Below are 22,142 nucleotides of genomic sequence, written 5' to 3' on the forward strand. Positions count from 1 at the left end.
ACTTATGTACATATTTCATAGTCACGGGTGATGCCATGTCACGAACCACGCTTGTACCTTTTCTGGATCGACTTCTATTCCCTCCTTTGATACAATATAACCTAAAAAAATTCCCGACGCGACTCCAAAGATGCACTTTTCTGGGTTTATCTTGATGTTGAATTGCCGCATCTGCTCAAGTTGTCAACATGATCTTCAGCTTTTTTACTCTTCACCAACATATCATCAATATAGACCTCTAATGTTATATGTACGCATTTTGCAAATATCTTCTCTATCATTCTTTGATATGTCGCACCTGCATTTTTCAAACCAAAAGGCATTTTTGTGTAACAATACAATCCTATGGGTTCAAAAAAAGCATTATGCTCTTGGTCTTCTTCAGCCAGAGGAATTTGATTATAGCCTTTGTATCCGTCTAGCGTGTCATTTCCTGATGCTGCCTCTACCATTTGTGGTATCTCCGGTAATGGAAAACTTTCCTTTGGACACTCCTTGTTTAAGTCACTGAAGTCGATGCAAATCTGCATACCTTTGTTCTTCTTTAGTACCACTACCATGTTTGTTATCCATTCTGGGTACTTTGCTGGTCTTATTATTCCTGCATCTAACATTTTTTATAACTCCTCTTCTATTTGAGGATGATATGTTGTTGCTATCTTCCTTATTCTCAGCTTGAATGGTAGTGCGTTCTTGTTGATGTCCAACTTATGGCATGCGACAGAAGGGTTTATTCCCAACATCTCGGCCATTCTCCATGCGAAGATGTCTTTATACTCCCGCAAAAAGTTGATCGTCTTTTCTTCTTCTTTTTTGCCCATCTTGGTTCCGATTTTCAACATCTTTGGTTCTTCTTCTGTACCAACATTTATTTCTTTTGTTGGTTCCACTTCGGTGAAATTCGCTTTTGATTCGCCTGGTGGTGATGGTTCTTTTATACTATGCATCGGTTCACCTTCTTTTTCTGGGATTTCGCTTGGTATTCCTTTTCCCTCCTGCGCTCTTATCATGTATATCCTCAGTTCTTCTTCCTTATTCAATTCTTTCGCCCTCCTCCATCGATCTTTTCGCTTCTTCGCGCGTCCTTCATATTCTTTACATCTATTTGACTGCATATTTTCGCACTCTTTATATCACCTTTGATTTCGCTTATTCCGCTTAGTATTGGGAATCGCACACACTGGTGGAGAGTTGATGCCGCGCCTTTAATCGCATGCACCCATGGTCGTCCCAATATCATATTGTATGGTGATTCCACGTCAACTACGCACAATATTACTTGCGTTTCTATTTCTCCCTATGAAATTCGTATGGTTACCTCACCTTTTGGTTTTGTCATCGTTTTGTTAAACCCATGAATGTTGTATATAGAGCGCGTCAGATCCGCATCCTTGTATCCCATTCTCTTGAACGCGCGATAGAACAAGATATCTACCGAACTGCCTGTATCTACTAAGGTTTTTTCAACCACCCATTCTTCTGATTCTTACTAATTCTCATTTCTTTCTTTTCGTTCTGCGGTTACCGTAATCACTAGGGGTATGTTCGTCTTAAGTTCTCTTCCGGTATCTCTTCTGCTGTGAACGTTATTTCCTGTTTTTCCCACTCCTTCAAAGGAGATATCTTTCCCACTGTCATGATTTTCCTTCATTCAAAGTCTCGCTTATGTATTTTTCCTGTGACTCCTACATGAAAATCGTTGATAATTGTTTTGGTTATTGAATTACACTGTACTCTCTTGCTTCCTTCTTTTGCTTTGATGATTTTGATTATATCTGTTCGTCCATCTTGTGTTTTAGCACCTGCTTGGTTTCTGCATCTGTTCTTCTGTTGGATCTGCTCTTGGACTTGCTGAAGATTGTTGTTTCTTTCATCCATTTGTGCGAATTAAAACTTTTTTTTTTGTTAAAGAAATTCACCAACAGGGTATTATCATTCCGAGCTGTTTCTAGCGCCAAATGTAGTTGTGACAAATCTCACAACCACACCCTTAGTAAATCTATGAACAATTTATGTAATCATTATAAGAATCATAAGAACTTTTATTGAAATATTTCGATTAGATACAAAGTTTTCGAGAAAACCCTAACTTGGGAAGCAAATAACCTTTTCTCTCTTATAAATATCTTGTCTAAATTCCCCCAAAAGACCCCCTCCACACAAGGTCGCTCAGCTCTATATATATGAGTTTACATAGTGGAGGTTCAACTAATAAAGCCCCAAATTTCGGATCTGACGTGCGTCAATGTCGCATAAGGATTTATCATTGCCGCACGATTTCTTTACTACCGCATAGATCTTCACACTTTACTCGTGATCTGGTGACGTCATCTGGTTCGTCATCTTAGAAATGTGATATGCGGTCGTCTTTGCATGATATCTGAGGAGTCATACGCATGCTAAACAGGTGTGCGGTATTCTGTGCCCACAGACATGAATACAACACTCAAGTCAAGCTCCATTATTCTTTACCCAGATCTAGCAACAAAATTTTGACGTCAAATTTGGTTATAGGAAATGTTGTTGTTCAGATGTGAATGATTTCCGCAAGAAAATCAAGCAGATTAACTGACTGAAATAAAATCATGAAAAATTACTACAAGAGCACAAAAGTACAAAAATTACTACAAGAATACAAGAAATGCTTCAATCCGTGATTGAATCTTGAAATAAAAGAGATAAAAATTGTCCCCCACCATTACAAAAATTCCAAGAAAAAAAACTACTCCTGTAATATTAGTGGAAGGAGAAATTGAATTCAACGTGTAGTGGGCATTGTCCCGTAAAGTTTGACAACGAATGGGTGCCATTTTGATGGAAATTTTTTTGATCGCCCACCTGCGCAAGCAAAAATGAGCGAACACCTCTTCCACCATCGGATGATTAAGATGTGATGTCATCTAACATGATGACCTTACTCCAACTTATTTTTGACATCACATCTTAATTTGATGACATCACATCTAACATGATGACTTTCCTTGGTTATCTGACTGACTAAAACACAGCGGTTTCATGGTGTAGTTGGTTATCACGTTAGTTTAACAAACGAGTCAAGGTCTCCAGTTCATTCAAACCTGGGGAGCGATGCCATTAATTTTTTGTTCTCGGTTACAACTATGCCATCAAAATGCGCATACATGATATATGAAGTGCTGCCATTTTTCTACTTTTAATTAACCAAGAATAGTAATATGCAATATATTTGATGGGAAATACAAAAGGATAACAGCCTAAGTTTCATGTTGTTAGATTAATTTTCCAAATCAGCTCATACAGCTACCATCAAAATTAATAACTGGTTCATCCTTTGAGGAACTTTTACACCAGAGAATCTGTATTTGATTTAATTTCGATGACCCTAGTTTTTGAGCAGAAAATAACAAGGATCGTCATTGCTGCCACGAAACTGAAGATCTGTCTTTTCCGAGTCCGTTCATAACGATAATTATCAAGAAAATTTGGGCCAAAGATACTCCAATAAATCCGAAAACATCTAAACTTGGTCTTTCTAGTTTTCCTCTTCTTGTCCCCAGCTTTGGTGCTAAATAACACACCATTTCACCCTCCAGCCGGTTCCAAGTCTAGAATAGATGCAGAAAAAAAGAATCTGTAGTTTAGAAAAATATTCCAGGTCTAGAATATAGGTATTCTTTGTGATGATGATGAAGTGTAAAAATTGTAATGTGAATTCAGAAGAGGGAGATCGGTCTTTTTTTTTATAGACAAGTAGTTATGGCTAAGCAGATGACGATGAAGGTAGCTAGAAGAGTTAAGGCAGGAGGCTAGAGTTTGGTATGCAATTTTAGACTAGAATAGTACTTTTTATTTTATAGGTAGATAGAAGATACTAAGCTTTCATTTTCTTCAGTTGTCTTTTTCCAAGGAAATGGTAAAACACCACCAAGGATTGGGACATTGTAAGTCTTGTGATGATGATGAAGGTGATGGAGTTAGTGTAATAATTGTAAGGTGATGGTCTTGTTTTATAAACAAGTAGTTACAGCTAGCTATACGATGATGATAATGAAGGTAGCTAGCTAGAGTTAACGCAACAAGGTTTGGTATGAGATGTTAAATACATATTAGGAGTACTGGGATAGAAGAGTCGGTGAGTAGTGAATACTGACTGACAGAGTTGGTGATGCATGTGTTAGGTTTTGGAATTCAAATTCAGTGAATGCAATTGAAACCAAGAGAGGAAACAAGTTTGAAAGTAGAATATATACAAGTCATTTGAACAAACAACAAATGGCAGAAGAAAGAAAGTTTTCAAATTTTAAAGAAATGGTAAAAAGACCCAAGTATAGGCCATTATCCCCCACCACCACCAGCCCAAGTTGTAAAAGGCTCTGGGCGAGGCGAGGCGCCCCAGGCGAGCGCCCGAGATTTAGAAACCATCATAGCAAGCTTTATTTTGGCGCCTGGGAGCTTTTTTACCCGGGCGCTGGCTCTACGCTTAGAGCGCCAAAGGGGCTCGCCTTTGACAACATAGCCACCAGCACAACTTCCAAGGAGAAAACAACTGAGCTCTTAGCAGTATTAGTGGAAGGAGAAATTGACAAATCAATGGTATAGGAGGGATTAGGTAGTTAGTCATTTTCTTAGATAGATTATTAGAATTTCAGTTCAATGTGTAATGAGCATTGTCCTGTAAAGTTTGACAACTATTTGGGAAAATTTGGATGGTCATTTATACTTGACACTTGGTCCTCAGTTGGTCGGAAACTGAAATTTGAATGGCATAATTTTTTGGGTAATGGAGTCTAAGCACAGGGCAGCCTCACATAGTAGGAAGTCCTCTAAACACAATGGATGCATGTTAGCTTTAGTACTACTCAAGAAGATAAAGACATCGAATGAATTGTTAGGTTGGTGACCATTTATGTTTTGTAGAACAATCAGTTTGTTTATTTTGTTTTTTAGTAAACTTCTGCAACTGCATTAATCCCCCACCTAAACTTCACTACTGTAATAATACTCGAGGAGATGGTGAAATGTCCTTGTTGAGGTGTTTGGTGGCAGCATCACATACTCCTTCAATGAAAACCTCTCTAAAAATACGAGAAATCAAAAAAGAGCACATCATACCCTTTATCACATCCTTCTTGGAATTTCTTGGCTATTGGCTATCTGACAATATCCATGTGAAAACCCAACTCACCCGATCCAAAACACACTATTTTACGTTTTTCATGGGGGTGAAAGAAGAAAATTCCAAAAACCAAAACATCCATGCTTCACAAACTAAGGTAACAACAAGCATCTCTCTGATTGGGCGTTGAAAAATCAAAGGATATATACAAAATTTCTTCAGAACATTTATTGTACAACATTCTTATTAAGTCGCCCTTAATTTCAAATGATGACGATGGTGGTGGTGGTGGTGATCACCATGGTGATGCATGTGTTAGGTTGTTGACTAGAATTCAAATTCAATGAATGAAATTGAGACCAAGAGATGAAACAAGTTTGAAATCCAGTTCAATGTGCAATGCGCCTTAGCCTGCAAAGTTTGACAATGATTTAAAATATTTGGATGATCATTTCATTATACTTGACAACACTTGGTAGGAAATTGAAATTTTTGGTGCTATTTTGAATGGCATAAGTTTTTGGGTCATGGAATCTAATCACATGGAAAGCTCGTAATCCAATTGGATGCATCTGTACCATGCGAAGGCCAAAAGATGATTTGGAAGCTGCGAAATTTCCAGGAAAAGACAATTTAGAGGTTGTGCAATTTCCGAGTCTGCTCATACCAATAATTATCAAGACTTGACCAACAACAATAATTGCATAAGAAGTTGACAATTCCACACACATGATCTCTCAGTAAACATGGCAATTGCAAGATAAAGTTAGAGACATACAAACAGGATTATGCAAAACATACATACAGAGACAAGAAGAGATTGACATGATTATTAAGTGCTTAATTAACAAACTCAGCAGGAACAAAAGAATGAAAGCGAAATGCATAAATAATTCTTACTAGCCCGGTAAATCGACGCGGAAATGTTGTTGTGGGAAAATGAATGATTACCGCAAGAAAATCAAGCACTGTCCGAACTGAAATGATGCAAGCATACAAGAAATTGGGTGATCGAATCTTGAAATGAAAAATGATAGTATATAATTTGAAGATACTGGTCGTTTGAGTTTTAGCGTTTCTTGTATGTCTTGTGATGATGATGAAGCTTATGGAATTAAAGAGGGTTTGTGCATAAAAGAATTGTGTTATTATTATCAAATCCAAAAGAGAGAGATAGGTCTTGTTTTATAGACAAGTAGCTAGAGCTAGATAGAGTTAAGGCAGGAGGGTTTGGTATGAGATGTTGAAACAAGAGTAAGAAGAGTCGGTGATGCATGTGTTAGGTTTTCTTTAAATTCAATGGTAGCAGAAAGAAAGCTTTCATTTTCAATGCTTTTTTTCTTTTTCAAGAAAATGGTAATGGTAAAACACCCGAGGATGGGTCATTGGCCTCCACCAGTACAACTTCCACCAAAAGAAACCAGTGGAAGGAGAAATCGACTAATAATGGTCATTTATACTTGACACTCGATACTTATGGTAATTTTGAATGGCATAAGTGGTTTGGGTAATGCAATACCAACCTTACATAGTACTTAAATTTCATTAGCTTAATTTTCCAAAAATTGTTAGGTTGGTGCATGCTGGGGGATAATAACCATTACTGTCTTATAGAAGAAGAGTCGGTTTGTTTTTTTTGTTTTTGTTTTGAGTTTAGAAGAATGTAACTAATGACCAGAAGTCTTTGTTTCATGTTCCCTCCTCCCTCCCAAATTCAGTAAACTTCTTGAACTGCATTAATCCCCCACAACCAAATTTTACTACTGTAATAATACTCGAGGAGACGGTGAAATGTCCTTGGTGGCAGCACATGCCCTTGAAATTCCTTGGTTATCAGACTGACAATATACATTTGAAAACCCAGTTCTTCCCAATCCTAAAGGCACATTTTTCATGGGGCTGAAATTAAGAAACTGCCTCACTACTAACGATTTACTACGGAGTAATAAACTTCATGACCTCAACAGCTGGGAGGAGCAGGAGAAAATCCTGAAGACCAGAACATCCATGCTTCCAAACTTAGGCAACAACAAATGAAAAATCAAAGAATATACAAAAATGGATTTTGTAACTAACTTGAGGGACATGAATACAACACTCAGTCCAGCTACATCATCTGTTACAAATTACTCCGCTATGATGCTTTCTACATAACGATAAAAATGTTTACTCAAACGCCACGAATTTGGCTCATGATATCTATCGTACAGCGGCTCAATCCTTACCTGTCGCTTTCTCTTAATTTGTGGGATCTGCAGCTTCTAAGAACCTTGGGGCCAAATCAACTAGCCATTTAGCGTCAATAATTGATGTTGATATTTTCATTTCCCCCAAGTTTGTATATTATATGCATCCAACTGTGCATGAGGATGGATGAAATTCCCGGAACTAGTTGGCTCATGGTTGCCACAACCACTCAAAAACATGTTTGGGGTTCGATGCCTAACAAGTATTTTGGCACATAACTTTGGAAAATTCTATTTGTACATTGTTTATTCTTGTTGTTCATTGTGAAGATATGACTAAAAGTATGAAATAATGTCTGAATGTGTAAAGTTTGGCTTAATGTAGACACAACGCCATTGTGTGAATCTGGGTTTTGATATACAGTACAAGGGTTTTTTTATATACTACATAAAGCATGGTCTCGGATGCTTAACAACGGCGGTTTCGTGGTGTAGTTGGTTATCACGTCAGTCTAACACACTGAAGGTCTCCAGTTCAAACCTGGGCGAAGCCATAATTGTTTATTTTTTTCTTTTTTACAATAAAATGCTTTTCATTGGCTTGATTTTTTAACGAGTCCGCTCACAAGAATACTACACGTAGAAGAGCATCATCTTAGATGTATTCTCATCAAGTTGGGAGAACAGGATCATGCAGGTTTTGTGGAACAGGTCAATTTCAAACCAAGAATCTCTGCTTTAAGCTCGACAACAGCACCACAAGGGTCGTAATCACCTTCACCCAAACTAAAAAGCTTTGTGTTTTCCGAGTACGCTCATACCAATAATTATCGAGACAACTTCCGACAAAATTAATCCGACATCTGAGATTGGTGTTCTTAATTCTCCTGTTCCTTGGTTATCTGCCATTTACATGTGAAAGAAAACTCACCTCCCACAATACAGAACACACAGTATAAGCTACTTTTTCATGGGGTTGAAAGAAACTGCCTCACACTGCTAATAATTTAATCTAAAAAACCAGAACATTCATGTTCCATAAACTTAGGGAACAACAAGCACCTCTCTGATTTAAGAGAATTGGGCATGTAAAAATCAAAAAATGTACAAAACTGGGATTGTGTTACTAACTTGAGGGACATTAATACAACATGAAGTCCAGGCTGTCCAGCTACATTATCTTTTACAAATTACTCCACTCTGATCTCTTCTTAAAAGGTTAAATCAGAAAATGAAAATAACGGTACAAAATCATGCACGGCGCTTACTCAAACGCCATGAATTTGGCTCATGATATCTATCATACAATGGCTCAATCCTTTCCTGTCGCTTCCTTTTACTCATCTTTGTGGGATCTGCAGCTTTAAAGAATCTCGGGGCCAAATCAACTAGCCATTTAGGGTCAATGACTGTTACCTCGCGCATGTATTCCTTCGTAGTCATTACCAGCTCGTGGTAGATCACCCAATCTGGCTGACGCTGAAACAGAGCACTGCTTGGGTGGATGTAAACTGGTTGGTTCTCGACTAGTGTCCTGTAACCCTCCTGGGGATCCTTTCTAGCTGCATGGAAGAAGAATCCTGCTGCAATTGCCTTTCTGATCTTGGTAAAATTCTTTCCAGCACACACGACATCAAGCTTATACCTGAAATTCCAAAGAGAGCTACGTTCAGCTATGTTTCCAAATACAATAATACATAACTTCCAATCCACCCAAGAAGCAAAAAAAAAGGAGAAAAAATGGTATAAGAGATTGAGCAAAATGACAGCAAGATAAGAAATATCTGAACAATTTTTAGTTAACACAAATATCTGTCAAGATCATAGGTGTGAAGCAAACAACAACACAAAGAAATTTTAATCAATGTGTTTAAAGAAGTGACAGTGAGCTGGGAACAAACTATAACTTTTCCTCCTAGTTGAAGACTTCTAACAAGTCATGACAGAGGAGTTCTCGGATCGTGAAGCATGATCAAAGACACCTAATTATCCTGCAATCCAATGCGGTTTATCATGAATCATGAGTACAATCTCTCCAGGTTTCCATGAAAATAAAATCTAGTAAGATAGTATTTGATATAACCTCATTTTACCCTACCCCAACTAAAAGCAAGATTTATGCCAGGTAAAAGTGACTTGGAGAAAAAAAAAGAATAATCAGCCTCCTAAGTAACAATATAATGATATATCCAAGATTAGTTACCATACCTGTCCATAATGGTGAGAAGTTGTTTCCTCACATCTTGCGCCCTCCTCAAAGATCTCGACTGGACAAAGTTTTCAAAGCACCATGGTCCGGAAAAATTCTTCGCCTTCCATGCCTCATAGACAGCAAGAAGTGTGAGATGATCTCCCTCGGGCTGAAAAAACTTTGCTCTCTTCTGATCTGCTTGTGCTTGCTTCTCTCTAGGCCTGTAAAAGATGTTCCCCGTCTGAATCATGGCAATGATTGTCAAAATCTCATCACTGCATCCGAGGTCGACACTTGCGAGGAGCATCTTACACATAGGAGGATCAAGTGGAAATTCTGCCATTTTTCTACCCAACTTGGTCAGAAGCCCCTCCTCATCCAAGGCCCCTAGACTGTATAACTGCTCCATGGCAGATATTAGAGCTTGGGGTGAAGGAGGATCCATAAAGTCAAAAGAAAGTAGATCATTGATACCCATAGCCTTCATTTGCAGCGTAGTAGATCCAAGGTTTATCCTTTGAATTTCTGGTATGGAAGTAGGAGACATCTCATTACGATAAGCACTCTCAGTATAGAGTCGATAACATTTCCCAGGTCCAGTACGACCAGCACGTCCAGCTCGTTGCTTAGCAGATGCTTGTGAGATGGGAGTGATGATAAGTGAATCAAGCCCTTGCTTCGGGTTATACACATTCTGCTTTGCAAATCCAGGATCAATGACATAGAAGATACCATCGATAGTCAGAGATGCCTCAGCAATATTAGTAGCAACGACCACCTTCCTCTTCCCAGGAGGAGCAGGATCAAATATTCTTGATTGCATTTCACTAGGAAGAGCACTGTAAACAGGCAAGATGATTAGCTCAGGTACATTTTTCCCGAGCCCCTTCATCCTCTCGTACAGGGACTGACAAGCATGATCAATTTCCTCCTGACCAGTTAAGAAGAGAAGAATATCACCCTCAGGTTCTGTCAAGTGGATCTGCAGCACAGTGATCAATGACGCATCCAAATAATCACTCTCCGGCTGTTTTGTGTACATGATCTCAACTGGAAAGGTTCTCCCAGGAATGGTGAAGATATTACAATTGAAAAAATAACCAGAAAACTTCTCAGCATCTAGAGTGGCAGATGTAACAATCAACCGAAGGTCAGGTCTTCGATTCAAGAGTTGCTTGAGTAAACCAAAAAGAACATCAGTATGGATCGTCCTCTCATGAGCTTCATCAAGCATGATAACAGAGTACTGGGAGAGGCTTTCATCAATCAAGATCTCCCTAAGAAGCATACCATCGGTCATATACTTGATAACAGTATCAGGTCCAGTGCAGTCCTCGAACCTGATAGCATAACCAACTTCTTCACCCAAACGGCAACCAAATTCTTCGGCCACCCTTTTCGCTACTGACATGGCAGCAACCCTACGAGGCTGTGTACACCCAATTTTACCTTTGGTTGTGTAACCAGCCTCGGCAAGATACTGAGTCACTTGAGTCGTCTTTCCTGAACCTGTTTCTCCAATGACAACCAGCACCTGGTTGTCGTGCACGGCTTGAACAAGCTCTTTCTTCAACTTATATATCGGAAGACTCTGCCTTTGTTCCTGGAGGGAGAGCTTGGATCTCTGTCCAAAAGTCAGTGCTTTCCCATAGGCATCCTTCTTCCATTCAGGCATATCGTACGCTGATAACCCAACTCCTCTCAACTCCTGCGCAAGATGTCTTTCTCCCGTCTCCGGCATTGGGTCCTCCCATGGACGATTGAGATCCTTTGGGATGGAATCAAGCATTGTCCGCTGCTGCTGTTCCCGTACCTCTCTACGCTCCTTTATCAGAGCTGACTGAAGTGCTGCAGCACGACTTAAAGAACCTTCAGGATTCTTGAATATCTTAACTGGTGACATATCCATAGAGTATCGACTCTGCCCTTGCAAGAATGCTGGTTCATCTTCATTCAGCTCAATCTCAAGCTCCTCCTCGCCTCCCTCTTCTTGATAAAGCATTCCAGGCTCCCCATCTTCATCAAAATTAGGAAACTCACTAGCATCCAAAACACCAGAAGCAATTAACTGTTTTGCTTCCCATTTTTCCGGCGAGCTCATTCGCTTTGATGGACGGCGTGAAGGAACAGTTTCGTCATCCTCTTCCAAGATCCTAATCCCTGAAATCCCCACTTTAGAATTCGGACCACGATTTGAACCTTGAGGATTTGTCCTGGTTAATTCATCCTCAGCAGTCTTTTTAATAGGAATAAGATCTTTCCCAGTATCCTGATCAACATCCCTCATCGATAGACTCATCTTCTGCCCGGACAACGAAATCACCTTGACAAACACACTTTGACCCCGTTGCACAAATTCTTTAGCGTTCGCAACCCTTCGAGTCGCCATCTGTGATACATGAACCAAACCCTCTTTTTCTCTGAAATCATTCAACGACACGAAACACCCCGTTTCCATCACCCTCGCAACCCTACCAGCATACACATGGTACAATTCAGGCTCATTCGATTGGATTTGACGCCTATCAATCTTTTCATCCCCATAATCTTCATCTCCTCTATTAACATCATCATTCTCATCCCTCCTCCTTCCCCTGTCTCTACCACCACGCCCACGATCCCTTTCCCTTCCTCTATCATCCCTCCTATCATAACCTTGGTCATCCTCTTCCCCTCTAAACCTTTCTCCCCTTCTATCATCTCTTTCATCATATCTATCTCTATCTCTATGCCTATCTCTCCCACCACCACTCCGATAATCCGCCTCCCTGTCTCTACCACCATCTCTATCTCTACCTCCTCTACCACCATCTCTATCTCTATCCCTACCTCCTCTACCACCATCTCTATCGCGATGCCTATCATTATTATCTCGATCTCGATCTCTATCCCTATCTCTTTCGTTGCGTTTAATCTCATCCTCTTCTCTCTGTCTCTCTCTAGCTTCTCTCTCAATCTCTTTCTCTAATTCCTTAACCCTAGCTTTACCATCAGCAATCGAAAGAGATTTAAACACCGGCTCATCGTCTTCCTTCTTAGATTTAGTCGGTAAAATAGCATGAATAATTGTAAACAGTGTACGAACGAAATAATCAGGCATCTCAGCACCTTTGTTTTTCAATTCAGAATCAAATTCATCGACAGATTCAGCATCACGACCAATTTCAGTAATGAATTCGGCTAATACTTTGTCTGAAAAACCTAGATGCGATTCAAGTTCGGTACATACCTTTGATACCAATGACATGTACTCCAGTTTCTTCAAATCTTCGGCTACGCTGTCTAGTGTCGCCATGATTGATTGATGATAAGAACTTCAGAATCCAAGATTATGGAGATTTTGAGATGGAGAAGGGTTTTCGGGTGTAAACCCTAGAAAAGAAGAAGAAAAAAAGGACTTCAGGATTTGATTTTGTTGGGAAAAGAAGGAGAGGGTGTGTTTGGAAACATGGAAATCATTGACCCGGATCCATCCCACTTATATATGGGGGAAGGCGGTTCAGTTTTGGAATGGGTTTCGGTTTCTATTTTGTGCCACCGACCAGACCACGGACCATGGTTTGGACCTTTTGTTTTTGGTTACATGGGAAGGATCCGTTTTTAGCAAATATCGATATGTCGGATTAAACGGTTTTTTTTTTTGGTTTCCTAAAAAAAACGAGGAGAGACTCGTGAGAGTGAGAGTGAGAGTGACAAATGAGCAAGCACTAAACTTTCGGATTAAGATTTAAAGCTTATAAAAGTGTTTTGACCTAGGGGCGACAAATCCCTGAAAAACTAAAGCTTAATTTGTAATTTGAGGATTCTAGGGAGGACAACTCCATCCTAACATGGATCCGCCACTGGGCAAAATCATCCTATAAAATTGTGCACTTTCTTCTCCAAAGAACAAAATCGTTTGCTAAATGTGTATATTATTCACATAATTTGAACTTTCAAGAGAAAATAAGTTGTGATTCCCAATGTTTATTTAAAAGTGTTGCTATGTTTTTTGTTTTTTAAGCTAAAAGAAAATAGGGCCGCAAGTATTTTTAATATAAGAGAAATTAAAAACCAGGATTAAACGTATGAATATAATGGTATATTTGTAGGACTACACAAAATTGCTTTACCTTTGTTTTCTTGACAAGCCAAAACAAGTTGTGGGATAGAGTAGGCATCTTACTAAAAGTACATTCTTCATCTCCAATTAAATCTTTTTTACTTCAATTCAATTTCAATTTTCTCTGACATTTCAATGGTATGACTAGTACATTGGATATATTTAGTTGACATAATTGAGCTTGATTATTTTTTCTTAGTTGCTATTGTCACTTAGATAAGTATCCTAGCAACACCTACAAAAATTACTGACACATGAAAATTACATGCCATAAATAATTTTGTGATAAGGCTAAGTCATGTAGGCTAGATATCTAGCTTCTAGATTGGCCATCCACATCAGCATGGACAACCTCCTAAGTCCTATGAGATGGTGGATCTAGCAGCGAAACGCTGAACAGTGCAGCGTCCAGGTGAACGCTGAACCGAGCAGCGTTTGACTTGGTCAGCTAGGTTGAAACGCTGAATCGAACAGCGTCCAAGAAAAACGTTTATCTTCACAGAAGATCGACTTCTTCCCCATTTTCACATCTCACTCTTAAACTACCGAAAAATGCATGTCCATGAAAATGAGTTATAGAAGTTTTTTTTTCAAATTTCTTCTATGGGTTTATTCTTCATCAGATTTGTGATTGAATGAAGGTGGTTTGGTGTGATTCCATCCACGAAATCATTCAAGGTAAGAAATTTAAGTTTTAGGTTTAAAGTTTTATGATTTTTGATTTTTTGTGTGATTTCAATGAATTTGATGATTGATCTTTCATATTTAGATGATGTAGATGACATGTATATGATTTAATTTGATTTGTTTTTTTTAGGGATTTAATTTGATTATGTGTGATGAATAGAAATGAAATTTTGATTTTTCTGATGAAATTGAATTATAATTTGTATGATAATTTGATTAGTTGTATGATGAAAATGAATGATAATGAATTTGTATGATAATTTGTATGATAATTTAGTATGATTGATATTTTTTTCATTTTTGTTATTGATTGTAGTATGGATGAATTGAATATGGATGAAATGCTAGATCGGTTGGATGTAGTTTCATCAATGAAATGTAGTGAACATGTATGTCAAGATGTTACTAAATCCCCTCGCAAAGTAAGCTTTAGAGGTAGTTTGAATGATATCGAAGAGTATTACAATATTGTAGTGAAAGATAATCCGGAAGCAAAACGATATTGTGACAATTGTGCATTTTCTTCTGTTTTTGAGTTTGATTTCGCCAATGGGGATAGAGCCTTAGTTGAATCCATAGTTGAGAGTTGGTGGTCAAAAATAAAGAGTTTTCACTTTCGGGAGTTTGAAATTGGCCTCATTCCTTTAGATTGGTACATGTTAACTGGAATTCCCACTGGTGACCCTAGTAAACAGCCAGTACTTATTCCGTCGTTGGGTAGTCATCTAACCTTGTTTTGCAATGCAATTAAAAATTTCCCTTTACTTTGGTAAATTCTAAAATTTGAAACAAACTACCATTGAAACAAATTGGCAAATATATAGAAAATGAAATTCTAGAAAAAATAGTCGTTGGAGGAAAAGAAAAAAGTCAAGCGCTGAATAGTGCAGCATCGACTTCTAACGCTGAATGGAACAACGTCGAGAGGAGCGCTGAATTGTTCAGCGTTGATGCCCTGAAATATTCGCATAACGCTGAACCGTTCAGCGTTTGAACCACTTTTTGAGCGCTGAACAGTTCAGCGCCTCAATCTCGCTGCTAGTTGAACTGCGAGCAAATGGTAGGAGAGAGAAATATCCAAAAGGAATCAAGCTTGGTAATTGTCCAATTGAATTTGATGGAAATTCTACGGGCCTTTTAATTTTTGGACTTTTGTATATTTGTTCTTCTCAATTTTATGTCAGTTTGAGGCTGTTGTGTCTATATTTGATGAGTGTTAGATTAGTCTTTCATCACACCATGTCCACGGGAATCTCAAATCTCATCTCTAAAAGAAAATTCCACAAACACATCAATCATGGGCTGGGACACGCACTAAGAAAAATTAGCTAACTGATGAGTTTCCAAGTCAAGCTCTAGTCGTTGTGAAGGAAAATTCAAAGTGATTTGGGGTAATTGAACAAGCTGGAGTTCTTACGCTTAAAATGCAGTGAATTGCTGTTTTTATTTATACCGAAGCCATTCTGCACATCGATTCATCCAGCAAACACTTGAGTTAGAGTTAGCTATGAATTCACTCTTTCTACATTTCTTGCTCTTTTTATTAATTAACATCACTCACTGCCCATTAGCTTGCCATGAACAGGAAAGAAGAGCACTCCTTGATTTCAAATTCTCATTGGAGGATCCTGCGAATCGTTTATCTTCATGGCTAGATGACAACAAATATCGAAACTGTTGCGATTGGCAAGGAGTGGGATGTTCCGGTGATTCATCTCATGTTATCTCCATAAACCTCCGTAACACAGACCTTGAAACCTTCTACAATCAGTATCTCATTGATTTAAATCTGTACGATGTGCCACCACAGCCAAATACTGCATTACAAGGTAAATTCTCTTCCTCCTTTGTCAACCTTAGTCATCTCGAGTATGTTGATCTTGCCTTCAACAATTTTGAGGAATCGAAAATCCCCTTTCTATTTTATGCTCTCACGAAACTCGTGCATCTTGATCTCTCCCACTCAAACTTCTCTTCTCCAGTTTCGACACCATTAAGCAACTTATCGTCCTTACGATACCTCGACTTATCTTGTGGTTCAGATGAAAGATACTTTGTAGATACTGGTTCTTGCTTAGAATTGTCATCTATAAAATGGTTAAGAGGGTCAGTAAATCTAAACGTCTTAATATTGAGAGGCATTGATTTACATGAGGCGGCGTCTTCCGAAAAGAATTTTGCTGAATCAATTTCCTATCTTTCTAATCTTAGGATTCTTGATCTCAGTGATTGTAATCTACCAAGCACAGATTTTCCCACCCATGAGTTTTACAATCTTTCTCGTCTATATTCTCTCACGTTGAGTGACAATTCTGATCTATATTTCCACATACCAGTACAGCTAGTCAATTTAACTTCACTTTCTATTCTTGACTTATCTGCTTGTGGACTACAAGGTTCAGTTCCTTATCTTCCTCAACTTACAAAATTTGATGTGAGTTTGAATCCTAATTTTCGTCCTGATCTAACTAGAATGTTTCAACAAAAATGGCCTAAACTTCAAAGACTTTCCATATCAGTTACTAATGCAAGTGGATCAATCCCGGACTCAATTTCCAATGCGCCATTATTGCTCGATTTTGAGGCTTTTTATTGTCGGTTTGAAGGGTCATTACCTTCTTCATTCTATAATCTTTCCCAATTGCGATCTCTCGACCTCTCTTTCAACTCAATAACAGGTTATATCCATTCCTCAATATCCAATCTAAAATCCTTAAGGACGCTCGACTTGTCTGAAAATAATCTCCAAGGTTCCATTCCAGAATCAATATCCAATCTAAAATTCTTAAGGACGCTCGACTTGTCTTACAATGATTTCAACGGTTCCATACCCAAATCAATGTATTCTCTTCGATTCCTTTATTTAAGTAATAATACGATAACAGGATTCATACCAAAATCAATCTGTAAAATGAGTAGTCTAATGTCTTTGGACTTGTCTCATAATCACCTAACTGGAATTATTCCAACTTGTTTCTCCAAACTCAAATTCAGAAAATTTGATCTGTCAGACAACAAACTTCATGGTCGACTGCCTCTTCCACCGCAATCTCTTTATACCGATTTATTTTCATCCTTTGATGTATCATATAATAAAATCACTGGTGAAATCTCAACAGATTGTGGAAAACGACTTTCTAGTTTTGTTTCCATCAATCTAGCTGGCAATGAACTTTCAAGTTCGATTCCATTTTCCATATTTTCAAGAGATTCAGAGTCTTTTACAGAATATATAAACCTTTCAGACAACAAACTTTTCGGGGTTATACCTACTAGTATAGGGTACTCGCGGAATCTTAGATCTCTAAACCTCGGCAACAATAACCTCACGGGAAATGTTCCAAATGAGCTTCAACAACTAAAATCATTGTCATATCTTCAACTAAATGACAACATTCTGGATGGTAATCCTCTTAGCTTCATCAGTAAACTTCCAGAGTTGCGAGTTCTCAACTTAGCGAATAACCACTTCGAAGGCAGTATACCCAGTGCATTTGGTTCGGCTATCGGATTGATGATTCTTTCCTTAAGGTCAAATAAGTTCAATGGGTCAATCCCTCAAGAGTTCGGTCATTTGGTAAGACTCCAAATATTAGACTTATCGGGGAATAATCTAAACGGGTTAATTCCTAGGAAAATAGGAAACTTAATGATGCTAAGAAGTAGACCTAACGATGCATCTTTGCTACCTGGTACAGCTGTGGTAGACGGTTCAATAATTGATGTGCAATTGCAGATGGTGATCAAAGGGATCATGATACAGTTTAAGAAATTGTATGCATATAGTTCTGGGATTGATCTATCTTGTAACAATCTTGAAGGCAATATCCCAGAAGAGATTGGTCTACTGAAAGGGCTTTCCACACTTAATTTATCACACAATCGCTTTTCCAGCGTTATACCACAAAGTATTGGAAGCATGAATGGTTTAGAATCCTTGGATTTGAGTTTCAACAAATTAACTGGACTTATCCCATACTCTTTACCATCAATGAATTCTCTTGAGAGACTGAACCTATCTTACAATAACTTGAGTGGTACGATCCCAAGAGGACCACACTTTGATACATTGAGTGGAGATGGTTCAGCATATCTCAACAACAGTTTGTTGTGTGGCTTCTACACAAATAATACTTGCGAGGCTGATCAGAGAACTGACACTACTGATGGGAATTCTCCAAATGAAGGTCATGAAGATGATAAAGAGGATGCAAAAGATAAGTTGTTGCTGTATGCTATAGTTTCCTTGGGGTTTGCAGTTGGATTTTGGGGTCTATTCTTTGTTTTGCTTCTCAAGAAACAGAAATGGTGGTTCCCGTATTGGAGATTAGTAGATGTGGTTGCAGTGGGAGTCGCTAATTGTATGTGGAAAAATTAAATATGGTCGTGTGCTAAAATGTTAATAAATGATACTAAATCTTTTACCATGTCTATATCTTTCTTTTACTGTAATTTCTTTTACAGTTCCCCTCATTTGCACCGAAGCAATGCTTTCTCAAAGCTGCAAACACGTCGGCCTCCACACTTGCTGAATATAATGTAGTATCAAGCATGTATATTTTACATAAACAACGGCATAAGACAACAATGAGAAATACACGAAAAGGAACCCTGACTGACAAAATTTCATTGCAGATATGGTACATCAACATTACCCCATCCAGCAAGAAAAACATTACTAATAGCTCAAAGATTATAAAATAATTACACCAAGAAAACCATATTTTGCACATATGAGAAATCAGCTTTACCCGTTTTAACAAGAAAGAAAAACACCCCTAACTGCTCAAAGAGCAGCCAATATGCATACTATCAAAATAAAAAATAAAAAGATGGGAATATACTTGTACAGATGAGGAGGGTTTGGAAGAAGAGTTCTTGAAATTGAGAGCTAGTCTGTGGAGTCCAAGTTCTGCTATCCTCTTCATATTCTCTTCAAATTTCGCCAATCTTTCCTCCTCGTAATCACTTTTCTGATTAGCAGCAACCATTATCTTCTGATTTCAGAACCGCACTATGAATCAGAGACCGTCTCTTCCTTGTGTGTTTGAATAAGAAGAAGAATAAACCCTCATTTTGATCTGAGGCATATTGTGGAGTAGTGGGCGCTAAGATTGGGGATTTAAAACGGAAAAGATCTCGTGAGAAGTTGGAATAAGGTAAGACTATATTCACAAACGGTAACAATCAATATTTTGGTGGAAAAAAGATTTCAATTAATTCCCAATTCAAATTTTGATTTCATCCAAAATTCAAATAATTAGGCAACAGGTAGACACCATGAAAATATTCCAGTCATGAGGGAGATTTTGAAATATTGAGTCAATATTTGACCAAATAAGTCTGTTTCTTGGGGTTCAGAACCTACTTCAAATATATGGCCATTCACAAGACCAAAATGTATGTACATGAGCACCCCACATTTGACATGATGTCAAAAATTAACAGAAAGTACGGACTACATAATAATATGACATAATAATAAGGATCAGCATTCATAAGTCACACTGTGATATCAGAACTGAATAATAATATGACATACCTCTGCAACTTAATAAAGTGTCAACAGCTGCGGTCATAATATACTTGTAGACATCATGCGCCTTAAGTTTTCATCAACACTAATCATGGCACCAACATTATCAAATTCCCCAATAGTTGGCTGCAGAGAATATTGTAACAAGCTGCCTGCCCGCAAAGAATTCATACCCATCCTCTACAGCCTGCACCGTAGAGCCATCTCAATAAGCAGCAAATCACACATAACCAAAAAAAAAAAAAAATAACTGTAAAACATGGGCTTATCCAGTTTAGTAGCTGGATAGTCGACTAAGATTGCATAATATAATGTGATATCATGTATATTTTACGCAAACAATAGCATCAGACTACCAGACATGGGTTAAAAATGGAATCACCGGTGCAGATACCAGTTTTCATCTAGACATTACATTGATCATTTATTTGCATTGAAAACACAGACGGCCTGTATTGAAGCTTTATAAAAGACAAACAAGTCGTTTCGTGGGGATCATAACTATAAGTGTATGGTCGCATACAAGACCAAAATGTAGGTATCTCGCCCAGACAGCTGACTCCTTAGTAAACCTCTGTGCACCGGAGGTTTACCAATCAATGAAAGCCGAAGATAGCTCATCTTCAACTCTATTTTATTTTTCAGTGGAATCTTTCCTACTGCCAATGCGAACAAGCCTACAATATATAGAGAGGGATTTATAAACTCCACTTATGGACACAGGTTTTTGAAACATGAAGCACAAGGGATAACTATATGCCAAATAGATTACAATTGATCATTATTGGTAAATCAGGAAACATACAATCATCCTGCACAGAGTCTCCAGAATGTCTGGTAACTGGGACCTTAACTCTCAAGGGACAACTATATGCCAAACAAATTACGACCAGACATCAACAAAAGTACTGTTATGACTGAACAATAAAGAAGTTCAGTTATGCAGTAATTATCACATTATATACCATTCTCTACAATGGGTTTGAAATGGCTGTCTTAGACACAGAATTAAAGAATATACTCATGACATACGAAAGGAAGCTCATTTGACAAGAAAAAACACCATTAAACCCAAGAACACCACTAATTCTCAAAGATTAAAAATAACTACACCATTTAAGCATCAGCGAAAAAGTTGATGCTGAAATTCCAAATTTGTTGCAAGGCGTCAACATTGGATGAGTTTACGATTGCAGATTTGGCAAATGATTTTGAAATTGCAGAAAGCAAACTTTCCCTTGCTCAAATGGTAAATCTTCCTTAACCTGTTTAACATTAAAATACATCCCCAACTGCTCAAAAAGCAACAGAAATACACCAATTCAAGAAATGTTCGATCAGCAACTTCTGAATATACATAGACCAACTTCTATTCAGACGCAAACTATATACACCACAGCACTCCCAAGTCCTAAGACATACTGTAGTGGAGCTCCAAGATTCAAGGGAAGCCACGTCGCCAAAATTCAACATTTAAGCCTTATGGGCAACACTTTTTCCCTTGAATGTTGAATCTATAGGCTCCACTACACTAAGTCTAACGACATGCCACACTCTAAATCTAATTAACATGTTAAATCTAATAATTAACATGTTAAATCTACAGGCTCCACTACACTCCAAATCTATAGGCTCCACTACACTATGTCTAACATGTTAAATCTAATAATTAACATGCTACACCCTACTGGAAACAATGAACACCAAACTTCCATTTGCAACTACATACAATTTGTAGAAGAATACTAATCAGAAGTTAACTTATATATTGTTTATCTGGAGGAGTGGAACTCCTGATGTACTTGTAAGGGAATAAGCGAACTACCTGATACTCTTCCAGAAAAGAATATGTGAACATATATTCACGAGATAGAGAGGGCCAAAACATTAGAGTTTACTGAAGTGGAGACCTGGAAAAAAAAAAAAAAAAAAGGGACTCCGACGCCCAAGTAAGAAGGAATTTTAACCAAAAGTTAGTGAACACAAAGTTGGAGTTGAGCAGCATGAGTACCTTTTGAGTTGGAATGTACTGTTGCTTTATCATCTTCTCCATCAATTTTTAAAACATTATTACAAAAACTACATGATAAAATAGATTTTCCATCTAATCATGTTCGTAAGAGCATATAGTAAAGATTTCTCGTAGCAGTATACTAAATTGTAAGGATACTATCGGAGTGACAGCATGTATTAGGGCAGGCAAAAATCTATCGAACTCAATTTAAACTAGTATTCTGGAAGGGAGACTGAAATATTGGTTTCATGTTCATGGAGGTATATGAAGATCATGAAAATGGATAACCACATATGGTTTCATCATACACCGCTTCCCAACACACGTTCTC

The 22,142-nt window shown here is 38.0% G+C and overlaps 2 protein-coding genes and 1 non-coding gene across 3 annotated transcripts; 2 read left to right on the top strand and 1 right to left on the bottom strand.

Annotated features, from left to right (window-relative positions):
* Window positions 1-7,761: 7,761 nt before the first annotated feature.
* TRNAV-AAC lies at window positions 7,762-7,835 on the top strand. Its single transcript has one exon. It is a non-coding gene; the product is annotated as a tRNA-Val (tRNA).
* Window positions 7,836-8,330: 495 nt separating this feature from the next.
* On the bottom strand, window positions 8,331-12,907 carry LOC113313842 (probable pre-mRNA-splicing factor ATP-dependent RNA helicase DEAH5). Its single transcript, XM_026562631.1, has 2 exons — window positions 9,490-12,907; window positions 8,331-8,926 (listed from the first exon to the last, which is right to left on the bottom strand). Exons 1-2 carry the CDS (start codon window positions 12,765-12,767, stop codon window positions 8,533-8,535), a joined length of 3,672 nt encoding a protein of 1,223 aa, XP_026418416.1. The 5' UTR covers window positions 12,768-12,907; the 3' UTR covers window positions 8,331-8,532.
* A 1,686-nt stretch (window positions 12,908-14,593) lies between these two features.
* On the top strand, window positions 14,594-18,639 carry LOC113311288 (receptor-like protein 46). The gene is made up of 2 exons (XM_026560128.1): window positions 14,594-14,978; window positions 15,833-18,639. The coding sequence occupies exons 1-2, from the start codon at window positions 14,594-14,596 to the stop codon at window positions 18,637-18,639; spliced, it is 3,192 nt and encodes a 1,063-aa protein (XP_026415913.1).
* Window positions 18,640-22,142: the final 3,503 nt, after the last annotated feature.

The sequence above is a fragment of the Papaver somniferum genome, chromosome 9 (genome assembly GCF_003573695.1).
Source record: "Papaver somniferum cultivar HN1 chromosome 9, ASM357369v1, whole genome shotgun sequence".
Taxonomy (NCBI): Eukaryota; Viridiplantae; Streptophyta; class Magnoliopsida; order Ranunculales; family Papaveraceae; genus Papaver; species Papaver somniferum.

What these genes read in the sequence shown, in the direction of transcription:
- LOC113313842 (XM_026562631.1), bottom strand. Translation starts at nt 12,767, where the DNA reads ATGGCGACACTAGACAGCGTAGCCGAAGATTTGAAGAAACTGGAGTAC. An exon ending in CTTCTCACCATTATGGACAG is followed by an intron (nt 8,927 to 9,489) that starts GTATGGTAACTA and finishes TTGGAATTTCAG; the next exon opens with GTATAAGCTTGATGTCGTGT.
- LOC113311288 (XM_026560128.1), top strand. Translation starts at nt 14,594, where the DNA reads ATGGATGAAATGCTAGATCGGTTGGATGTAGTTTCATCAATGAAATGT. An exon ending in AGTACTTATTCCGTCGTTGG is followed by an intron (nt 14,979 to 15,832) that starts GTAGTCATCTAA and finishes ACTGCCCATTAG; the next exon opens with CTTGCCATGAACAGGAAAGA.